We start from the raw sequence: 12,379 nt of genomic DNA, 5'->3' as shown, positions 1-12,379 counted from the left end.
ACACAGTACAGATATATAGGAGGTGGTTTGAACCAGCATTTTTGAATCACTGGTATATGTACTGACCATTCCGGACGTATGTTTCAGGTATCAGTTGTCCAGTGCCGCTTGGTGTGGCGGTTCCAACAGCAGGTGGTGGCACGTTCGACACTTCTATGGCCATCAACGAGGGGCTGGAAGTGTTTCCATCCACCTCTAATGGCTCCAGTCAACTAGTGCCCAAGATCGTAGAACGAGATTCCAAGTCTGACGCAATCAGTGACCTTTCCAGTGTAGAAAACTCAAATGGTGTTCTTGACACTAGTTCTTTTTTAGCTCAAGAACCAGTTCCAATACAATCGGTTATCGTGGACACTTTCAACCATGACTTATATGTGTCTGAACTACACCCCACAAAAGACGGACAGCATCTGTTGGTGGTATTGAGGAGTGTTAACAGTGTGACTAGTGGGATGTTGTTGTTGTACAAGTTGATCCTGAGTGAACCATCAGTGATGTTGGTGGAGACCCCGGTGTGTGTGAAGGTGTTACAGACAGAAGTGGTATCACTGACATTGCTACCTCTAGAGGGAGAGTCTACAGCCAATCCACTGGGAGTAGCTGCTGTAGTCACTCACAGTGGCCAGCTCATGCTCATTGACATCGCTACCCTCGACATCAAAGCTTGTGCCACTCATAAAGAAAACATTCAATTTGTTTCTGTTACTTATTGCAATAGTGAGTATTTATCATACTGAACTAAACACTATTTCTAAATTCGAGTCCGATATAAGAAATTACAAGCTTTTATACTGCAGCTTCATGTGCGTAACCCCCTTTAGTTTGTAAGATGTAATTGAGTATAGTAATTGTTGACTTGACATACATTTAAAGTACTACCAAGCACCTACCCTGAAAATGAGTGTGAACACCAAATGTTATGTTTATAGGTACTTTAGTTTTGCCTGTGTGTTAACTCCAATTGTATACATCTTTTCATTTACACTATAGGTGAGAGGATATCCGAAAAAATCCGTCCTGAGCCCAAATTTCGTTTAGTGGTTGTTCACATGCCAGTGCTTTATGATTGATCTAGAAGGGAATAAAAATAAAGCAGAAAATAACTACCAAGTTCAAATAAAAGTCAATTAGTGTTTAAATCTCCTGTCCTTTTACTTGGAGTGTTGATAACGTTTCCTTAATAGTAGGAAATGATGGTGATGTGTACACAATAGGGGCAGATGTCCAGGATTTTGCATTGATCGCGGAAGATAATGATGATGATTCCGTGTCTGCAAGAGACGACGATAAAGTCTACAAACTAAACGAACTTGTGGGGTTTTCAAAAGCTCGGCTTGTCTTAATTCTCACAAGACAAAGAAAGAGATCTATTTCAAGTTATTAGTTTACATTATTTACCCCATATTTCCTCTTGTTTTGAGACGGATTGTTGTCCTCAGGTCGCATTTTGAGGGTTTACCAAGTATAGAAAACATTGCTGATGCACTAAGCTGGGCTAGGCCCTAGCTTGCGATTGGACATTGCTGGCGAGTTAATAGGCTATCTAACTCTGTATTAAATTAAAGGTTTATATTATGCATTAACTGAATAGTTTAGTCTTATTTACCACTATCGTGTCTAAATTTAATAAACTTTAAACGTTTGAGAACTATTGTAAAAAGTACAAACACTAAAACACAACATTAAATTATACAACTGACAAGGAAAATATTTCCCATGCGGTACCGGGTCAGAATAGCACTGCAGCCTTCTCGGGCTTGTCGTAAGAGGCGACTAAAAGGGTGACCGACGTTCTCACTGGGAGTGCCCCTGTTGTGTTGCAGAGATTGATGTGTGCTCTGCACTGCCGATGGGCATTCTCAGTGGGTTGTGAGAAGCCAGCCATTTCGGTCCTTGGTCAGGGAGTGCGGCATGGAGGTAGAGGTCGGGCTCTGCATTAAGACAGGCGACCCCCAGCACGTCAGGTATCCAGGCTGGGCAAACTGAGATCAGGCCCCGGGGAACTGGGGGTTTTTGTCCCGGAGGGTATACCCGTTCCTGACTGATTTGGTCAGGGACAGTGCGTATAATTGGTCAGGGACAGTGTTGCATCTGCCTACCAAACAGTGTCGGAACCCGCCGTCCTGGTGGTTGCTGGAGTCATCCCCGTCAAACTTTTGGTGGCGGAGAAAAAGGCAATTTATCAGCGCCGTGGGGAGGACCAGGCACGAACAGAGGAACGCACCCTACCTACCAGCACCCGCCAGCACCCGCACCTACCAGCTGTGGTAGGAGAGCTGGGAACAGGAGACTTGGGGACGCTGGACCAGGTGACTGATACAGCAAGTCCAACCTTGGGTTAATCGGCGGTGCGGAGAGGTGGACTTCTACCTCACCCAATTTCTGACGGGTCACGGCTTTTTCCGGTCGTACCTGTTCAGGATGGGCAAAGCCGTGTCACCCGATTGCATATACTGCCCAGGCATTCCTGATAACGTGGAACCTTTTTCCACTGCCAGCGTTGGGAAAGGCCCTGCCTGGAGGCTCAACAGTTAGTAGGACTGCTTTCAGTGAACACGTTCATACCGATGATGACGGAGGGTGAGGACAATTGGACCTGTGTGTCACATTACATCCAGGGTATTCTCTGCGCCAAGAAGCTCGACCTTGAACGGTGAGAGCCCTGAGGGCTTAGGTCACATGTTGGCCTGACTTGAAGTAATGTGACAAACAATTCCAGGTCTGTGTCCAACAGAATAAAGGGGTTTTTTTAGTGAGTAGTCTTTGATAAATTCAGGAGTCCCACACTACAGACTGGCTACCTGTTTGCGTAAAAGCATTTTCCCTCCTCTCCCTTAAAAAAAATAATAATTATATATATATATATGTAGGAAAATGGAATATTATTAATTGACACTAAATTGAATATATTATATCAACCACCAAACAGAATACAGTAGAACCTCAATTATCCCGGGGCATGTCAGGTTGATGTTTGAAAATAGACGAGGTTGAAAAAGAGTCATTTTGAGCTAAATAATTCGCAAAATAATATTTTGTGCTCATTGTTTGAGCCTACCTTTTAAAAATTAACTTCCCAAAATGAATCCTCCTTTTTGCTGTTGCCTACAAACAGTTTTTTGTTGTTTTTTGGATGCAATATGTATTACTCTGCCCACTAAATAATAAATTATCATTATTTTACTAAAATGCACATTTTAATTTGCATAAATGTTGATAAAGGTGTATAGCCTGTTTGTAGTGACTTTACAATCTTTGAGCAGCAAGTTTTGTCCTGGACTTTTTGAACCTGGAAACCCTGGAATTGTCCTTGAATTTTATTTGATTGGGAGCTGGACAGCCAGGGCCACATTTTGGGTACTGGCGACACTAGGCTAAAATAACACGAGCAGCCCCCACCCCATATTTTGAACTTCTCCACGATCACGAACAAATCGTGAATATCTCCTGCGATCACTGGGACATCATCATCATCATCACCTGCACTCATGGCAAAATTGTAAACATCTCGTTGCTATAACGGGTATCTTTATCATCAACCTCGATCAGGCCATAACAAAAAACATCTCCGGCTATCAGGGGGAAATTATAATTCCTGCGATCACGGCCAAATCTTAAACATCTTTCGCTATCACGGGTACATTCTTATCCCCCCATGAAACTCGTGGAAAACTGTCACCCGCAGTCGCGGAACAATTGTAAATATCTCTTGCGATCACAGGGACATCATCATCAAGACCTCCAGTCAAAGAAAATTATTAATTTAAAAAATTCAAAATTCAATTTTTGTTTTTAAAAAGAGTTTTTGTACTAAACTTTGCAGCCCCTTATGCTTGTGGTCCCAGGCAATGTTAAATTTCGCACTGTGGACATTCTGTTAAGCAGACATACTGGCAATTGAATTTGCACCGTTTCTATACATGTTCTAAATGTTCTTTTGAATTGCCTTAAGACTGTTTGGGTGCGAGCAAACTCTGGTGATAAGCTCAGTAGTTCCCCAAGTTGCAGCGTATGTCTCCATTGCAGATGTTAGCACTGTGTGCATTTAAATTTCTTATTTCATACCTAATCCTGTGAAAAAATATTTTGAAAATAATTTTTTTGGTTTAACACCATTTATCATTTTTTCCAAAAGGTTTGGAAAGAGTGTGTGCAGCTTCGGAGAAAGGTTCCTTGCATTTCTTTACCCTCCACGATGAAGACTTGGTCAGGTCAGAAGAGAACACTTTTGAAAATTTGGAAAGCAATTTCTACTCTCCAAAGCAGTCTCCAAAAGAGTAAGTATTAGTATGAACAATTTAAATACAGTGTAGTCTAGCTAATCCGGCAGGATATTAGGAGTGGTAGCATTGGATTACCGGTACCATAATTGCCGTATAAGTGAATGTATGAGAAAAAAAAAACTAATAAAAACCAGGGTGTCTAGCTGACCTGGAAACCGGGAAAACCGGGAATTGTATGTAAATTTTGTTGACTGGGAAAAAATCTGTGAATTGTACGTACTTTTTTTAAAATCAAGAACCAGGAAATTAAAAATTTTCAAAAAAATTTTTCTAAGCTTCTAAACAAATTTGCATGGTGGAAAAAACCGCCCAAAATCACTGATTTTTCCATTTTGCGTAGTTGAAAATACGTGATTGCGATAAACTATCATGAAATCATCAAGGAGTGATTACGGTAAATCATTACAAATTTTGTCGCTATTGCAAGATGATTACAGATGTGGTCAAGATAGCAAAATAGTCACAGGTGTTGTGATAATCGTTAAAGATGATAGTGGATGCAGCCATGATCGCAAGAAATCATCACGTATGTTGGGCATATTATGAGAATTATCACACAATTGTGAGACGCTTACAAAGTTAACTGCAATTCTGGCTGTGAAAGCAAGTAACAATCATTGCCTTTACCGAGATAACAGAAAAATCATCACGAATTTAGTCCCGATAGCATGATGATCTCAGATAGTGATCACGAGAAATCAACACGGATGTTCCCACGATGCCAGGAAATTATTATTATTTTACAAATTTTACTGCAATCAAAATATATGATTACTGACGTGGCTCTGTTTGTGAGCAATTATCACGGAATACACCGGAGGGCTTAGCATAAACAAGTAAAGCTTGGCTTAGTTTGAGGGGCAAGCTTTGTCCTGGACATTTTACATTTTGAACCTGGAAAACCTTGAACTTTATGTCGATGCGACGCTGGCCAGTGGACACCCTGATAACCCATACAAATATACGTTGAAATTTTATAGAAACCACCTATAATTAATTAGTACATCATAGTACAACACAACAGTTTACAGGAAATTACTTAAGAGTAGGGGTCTGCGGGTCCCCGATTTTTTCGGGTCGGGTCGGGCCAGCGGAAGGCCCGAGAGACCGGGTCGGGTCAGAGATTTGGTCGGGCCAAGATCGGGCGGGCCAGAAAAAATAATTATTATTTTCAAAGTTATAATAAGTTATTTTCAAAGAAACACTTTTATATATATTATTACAGAGGAATTAAAACGATAAAATTAGAATTAAACATTAAGATTGCTCACGTTTAAGAACAAAGACACAACAGAGCAATTGCCGTACTGTCACTAGCCAGAGCCAGTCGTCTACCGACTAAAGCCGTGACGCAACAGTGCAAAGAAAACAAAGTCAAAAGAAAGACTATTTATCCAGAAGTACCAGTTTAATTATTTATTGTTTATTCCATACCTAGTTTAAAATATATTTTAGTATTTTACATAATAAATTATAAACTAAAGAAATATCTGATATAGTGTACAGATCTGTATCTTGTTCTTTTATTTTCCTATTGTCCTTTTTGTCATTCGGTAACAAAACAAAACAACACTTCTGATCGTCTGGTTCGGCATTGTATGGTCACCATTTCATTTTTTTTTAAGTATCAAGTATCAGCAAGTCTACAAAGAGGTTAGGCCTAAATATTTTTTTTATGAAAGTTTTCATTAGTAAAATTATTTTTTTCTTAAGTTAGATTGAGTTTCAAAAAAGATATTTCTAAGATCCAATACAATATTTACAAGACACAAACTACAATGAATTAATTTCTTTGGAAATTATCTGTAACAGTTTTATATTTTTGAATAAAGAAATATATCTTTTTGTCCCTACTTCCTTGTTGTTACTTGCATTTTGTCAGCAATTGGAACAACCGGGTGGTGTAATAGGGGTGTGGGAGGGGGAGGGTCTATGACCTTGAGTGTCCCCGGGCCTGGCTCGGGTTGTGTAAGAGGGGAGGGGAGGGGGAGGGTCTGTAACCTGAGTGTCCCCGGGCCGGACCTGGCTGTGAGAGTGATTCATGGTTTTTTGTTAACATTCTACTACCCTTCCTTCGGAGAAAAAGACCCTACAGTTTCAAAAACATTGACTTACAGTATAAAAACATTGAGTTGTGTTGCTAATTAGGGCACTATAATGTCTCTGCTGTCTGCTTAAGTTGCCAAATTAGCATTTAACTTTCTTTTCTCTTGATTTAATATAATTTTCTATATATTACGAGTTCCTTTTCGGGTACCTAATGAATTGTGATATTGTTTGACTTGAGTTTATGGATTTTTAATCTCTTGCAATACCGTAGGTCTATAATACTGTGTATGACATGATATGCAATTTTTAGAGTCTTTACTATAACTATACCATAAACAATGTATGTGTGTTATTTACTGTTTTAGAGTTTCATAGTAAATTAGTTTACACAATATCTTTTCTTCAATGAGTTCTCCACTTGTCATGTTGCTTAGCCTATTACTATTTTAGGCCCTATAAAAAATAATTCCTATGTAATGCTGTAGGCCTACTAATGCCAATAATAGATAATTCTTTATTTATGTTGATGTAACTAATAATGCTATTGTAATTGTGAGGTTTTTATACTTAGGAGGTTAGGAGGCAGAGAATGAATGATTCATATTGCATGGTGGAAACATCAAATTTTTATTTTCTTCTTGCTTGCAGTCTTGAAGCCAGTCCACAGGCCCTAAACTTGTGATAAGGTTAATTGATTTGTTTATGATCCTTGTATATTAAGTTCCATTACAAACTTTAGGGGTGGCCGAGTAGTGATTTTTCAATTCGAGTCGAGTCGAGTCGAGTATTTGAGTAAAAACTCGAGTATCGAATCGAGTCGAGTAGTTGCGCGTTAAGTAGGCCTAGGCCAAGGGGTTTAAGCTGCGGTAGTATTATTAGCATCTTGCTATTCACAACTTAAAAATGCTAAGTTTACATTGTTTTGCAGGCTAGGCCTATGGCAAATTTTCTACAAATAAAATTGAAAGATGTAATGTTCAAACAAATGTAATATTAGCCTACTGGAATTTTTTGTTTTAAATGCTTAAGTTACCGGTACTGAATAATATTTTTTCTACAGTTAACTTAGTTTTTGTCTTTGCAGAGAGTTTGCAGCATTTTGCTAAAACAAATTTCACCCTAGGCTAAGCCCTGCCTAGGCCTATATAGGTAGTTTAAGTACTTATACCAAATTTTGTAAGTTATATGGTTACTAATTATTAGTACCTCCTACCTTAGGCCTAATAAAAAATTTGGCCTAGACTACTTGTTGGCTGCAGCATTAAATTATTTAGGCCTACACATCACTTGTTATTATGTGTTTTATTTTTTCTTGCCTTTAATTCCTCCTCGCTAACATGATAATCAACCTAACCAACTATCTTAATAAGGTAACTTTAAGAATAATTTCAATTCAAATAAGAAACAGAATTTATAAAAATAAATTTATTTATAAAACAGAAAACTAATATCAAACTACATATTGTATCACAAGTTAAAAACATCAATATGCAATTAGGTATTTTAAAATAATCACTATTGGATAAGCACTTCATCTGTCTAAGTTTGAAGGTTATGGGTACTAGGGCTATCCTCTTCACTCAGTACATTTATAAAAATGATCAAGTCACTCGTCTCTGACAGACTGAAAATATCAAACAAAAACATAGTAGGCCTATTATCTCGAAATAAAATCCCACATTAAACACTTAATTTAAAATTAAAACACATTTCACTGTAGCCCGGTATAGCCTATTTGGCCTTTCTTTTCTTTATAAACTCACATTTTCTGGTTAAGTTACAATTCAAACTGTAGTTGTCATGTTTCTGCCACCAGATTGAAAATTGCACAATCAAAATCACAAACAGAATATGTTTATTTTACTTTCTATTAAACGTCCACTAACAAAATCAATTTTATTTTAAGTTACAAATTCACTTCAAAGTAAAAACATTCAAAACTGACATTGACTTTGTCATAACTTCAATCCAATCCATTGTTTTGTTGTTACACCAGCTGTCACCATATCTGCTCTCTCTCTCTCTCTCTAGTCAGTCTGCTCATTCTGCTTCTGCTTTGTTTTCCCATCAAACAGCTGTTTTGCAGGGCTGACGATGCCATATTTATCATTACACCATTATGGTGAATGTCGGTAAAATTATCATAAAATTGCTATAGCTTTTATTTCGTACAAAAAATTAATAGTTTGACTAATTTTAATCATGTTTATGTAAACTCATTAGAAAATAAATTTTATACTTATAGTTTGTTTGTTTCCTACCACTCCAAAAGTATGGAATGGCAGGAAGCAGTCACTATCCCTATTCATAAAAAGGGTGAGAAAGAAGTTTGTGATAACTATAGGGGAATCTCACTGCTTAGTATCCCATATAAAGTTATCTCAAAAATTATTTTAAACCGTCTAGAACAATACTCACACGAGTTGATAGGTGAGCATCAAGCGGGGTTTATGAAGAGTAGATTGACAAGTGACCAAATATTTATCTTAAAAGAAATAGTAGCCAATTATTGGGAGTTCAATAAAGAATTTTATGCCTTATTTATCGACTTTCAGAAGGCTTACGACAGCATAAGAAGGGACAAATTGTGGACACAGCTAAGAAAATTCGGCATACCGAATAAAATTATAGCCTTAATTAAAATGAGTATTTCAGGATCTAAATGTTCAGTTAGAATTGATGGCCACAACTGTAACACCTTTGAAGTAAACTCTGGTGTCAGACAAGGAGATGGGCTATCACCGATCCTATTTAATTTTGCCATTGAAGAAGCTCTACAGAAGGTAGCAGAGAAGAACATAGGAGTGAAAATAGGAACCAAAATAAACATCTTAGCCTTTGCAGATGATGTGGTTATAATCACAGAAAAACTAGAAGATCTGAAGGCCTTAACCGAAGTATTTATGAAAGAAACAGAAAAAGTAGGCCTAAAAACAAACGATTCAAAAACTAAGTACATGCACTTTTCAAGATACCTGGATAATACTGAAGAACCAATAGAAATTGATGGCCATACATTTGAAAAAGTCAACAGTTTTAAATACCTAGGAGTAATTATATCCAACCAAAATACTGATGAACTAGAAATCCAAAGCCGAATAAATTCAGCAAATAAATGTTTTCATGCTTGCAATAAATTACTTTCATCAAAATCTTTGTCCCGGAAAACAAAAATCAGGCTGTACAAAACAATAATTTGCCCAGTTCTCCTATATGGATCAGAAACCTGGAAATTAAATAAAAGAGATGAAAAGAAACTAATAGTATTCGAAAATAAAATTTTAAGGAAGATTTTTGGACCAATATTCGAGCTAGGAGAATGGAGAATAAGACACAATAGGGAATTGCAACTGTATAATAGCACAGATGTAATTGGAGAAATCAAGTGCCGAAGAATCAGATGGGCTGGTCATATATTAAGAAGAGATGAAGATTGTAGACTGGGAAGAGTTTTAAAGGGAAACACTACAGGAAGACGACCCCGGGGAAGACCTAAGCAGAGGTGGTGGAAGCAAGTGCAAGAAGATTTGGAGATAATTGGGGCAACGGAGGATGATGCGAAAGACCGGTTAACTTGGCGAAGATTTGTTGGTGCGGCCAAATATCACCTCCGATATAAATGGCCCTGGGAGTAAGAGTAAGTAAGTAAGTTTGTTTACGCCAATACCACAGTTGTAAAAGTACAAAAATTATCGTCCATCTGGCAACACTGAGTTTAAAGTGGAATTGATCTTTTCTTTCTGCCAAGACCCAATGAGATTGCGTCATTCGGATGCATCGATGTTCCTTGCAGTAACTTATCGGTTTGTAAAACTAAACACCAATACCGATTAATGTGAAAACATATTATGCTACAATAGGTTATTTTTATTTGTTGTATTTCTATATTTTGGTATAAAATATTTTGTTATTTCTACATTTTGGTATAAAATATTTTTATGGCATTTCAAACTAAATCTGATACTTTACTTTATAATATCTTCAAGAATCGTCTGCCATTGTTATACTAGTCATGAGACTCCCTTGTTGACTATCGACTATTGCAATTCGGTAGATTCATTCAATGCTTTATTTCAACTTACTGTATCGTTATCGAGACGTATTGTTGACTGTTGTAGGAAAGTGAAAGTCTGTTAGTAGTCCTCTTGCTAGCTCTGCCGAATGACGATGGTTGTTTGTTGAACATTTGATTTACGCTGGTCTAACCTATAAGAGGTTAGGTAGTTGTTTTTTGTAGGAATGGGGATTAAATAAGGCATCAACACAAAACAAAATATAATTTATTTGAATATGGGTGGAGAAAATCGTAAAGTGGCACTATTTATAACTACTCGACTCGAATTTTCGAGTAGTAATTACTACTCGACTCGAGGTCGAGTATTTGCAAAAACTCGAGTAATTACTCGAAGGTCGAGTACTCGCCCACCCCTAACAAACTTGTTGTAATATAGCTATTTAGATATTTCAACAGTTATGAAAATGGGAAAGAATGGCTTGATAAAAAAAATTATTTTCTTTCTTGTAGTTGAGGCAACTCCTAAGCTGTAAAAAAGTTATGAACATGAAATAATATACATAAATACAATCTTTTACAATTGTATTTTATGTATACGAATGACAAAAGATTTATAATTATATTATTATCATCAATACATTATTGGCACTACTGACTGTGAACTGTGAACTGTAGTAATGGTGGTTATGTATGTTACTTTACAGAATTTGTCTTTAAATGTTGTAAATAGAAGCATAGTAAAAAAAACTTAAGTAAAATTGTATATCCATATCTATAAAAGAGGAACTATGTATGTATGTATGTATGTGTGTGTGTGTGTGTGTATATACGTTATGGACTCCGAAACCGCTCGACAGATTGTAATGAAACTTTCAGGCATTATTAAGAATCTTTCAAGGATGGTTCGAGTGAAGTTTGGTGCAGATCCGTCAAAAGGGCTCTACCCCAGAGGGTTTTAAGTGGGCCAATGTCAGACTTTTTTATCTACAATGTTTACAAATAAATATAATTTAAAATCAGATGTTTACTTTCACCAACTGTTTTGTAGGTTTGAATAATCACAACATTCTGTATTAGCATTAGTCATGATTTGAAATAGTGCCACAGTGTTTCTACAGATAGCAGCACAGAAAACAATTTTACTTTTGAATAAGTCCAAATGTATTAAACCCCAATCGCATCACACCTGTGCACTTAACAACGTTTAAATTCTCCAATGTTAAATATTAAAACATAAAAACCATTATCAAAGTACTGTATTATCTATATATATAAAAGGCAAAGCCCTCACTGACTGACTGACTCACTCACTCATCACTAATTCTCCCACTTCCCATTTACCTAGGAGGCTGAAATTTGGTACACTGATTCTTTGGGCTTTAAATAGGACAACTAAGTAGTTTTTATTCTGATCGGACTCTCGGACTCCGCCCCAGTGGCTCTGGAGTTTCCCATGTTAACCTTATGAGTACTCATATTTGAATGGAATTAATGAATCTTAACAGCTGTTTCAATTAAACAAGTTGGTTCTGTTCTATGATGTGCAATAGCATTAAAGTTACAAGGATTACCAACAGGGTGCAGCACTATTATTTTTTTCTTAAATTTATGACAACAGCTAATTTGCAACCAAAAGGTGAGTGAGCGTAGCAAACGAACTTCAACCTGGAGGCGAGTTAGCGTAGCGAACGAGCTAACCTGAAGGCAAGTGAGCGCAGCAAACGAGCTCCAACCTAAAAGTGAGTGAGCGTAGCGAACGAACTTCAACCAGGACGTGATTGAACCATGCGAAAGAAGCTCATCTTGAAAATGAAGAAGTTAAACGGGGCAAAGCCCGCGGGTACAGCTAGTAAACAATAAAAGGGACGACTTTTTTAAATTTATGACGACAGCTAATTTGCAACCAAAAGGTGAGTGAGCGTAGCGAACGAACATCAACCTGGAGGCGAGTAAGCGTAGCGAACGAACTAACCTGAAAACAAGTGAGCGCAGCGATCGATTTCCAACCTGAAGGTGAGTGAGCGTAGCGAAC

General features: G+C 37.3%; 1 protein-coding gene across 1 annotated transcript in view; it reads left to right on the top strand.

The window, feature by feature from the left end:
* The window catches only part of LOC129000182 (baculoviral IAP repeat-containing protein 6), a 274,298-nt gene that overhangs the window by 57,722 nt on the left and 204,197 nt on the right, over positions 1-12,379 (top strand). Inside the window, exons 10-11 of the mRNA XM_054427130.1 lie at positions 88-717; positions 4,136-4,277. Of these exons, the coding sequence (XP_054283105.1) occupies positions 88-717; positions 4,136-4,277 (772 nt within the window). The remainder of the gene's footprint in view (positions 1-87; positions 718-4,135; positions 4,278-12,379) is intronic.

Source organism: Macrosteles quadrilineatus, unplaced genomic scaffold, assembly GCF_028750875.1.
Source record: "Macrosteles quadrilineatus isolate MER2022 unplaced genomic scaffold, UCM_ALF_1.0 Scaffold_1__1_contigs__length_201487025, whole genome shotgun sequence".
NCBI classification, from domain to species: Eukaryota; Metazoa; Arthropoda; class Insecta; order Hemiptera; family Cicadellidae; genus Macrosteles; species Macrosteles quadrilineatus.
Note: the sequence above shows the minus strand (reverse complement) of the source record. Positions and strands in the feature narration are given on the sequence as shown.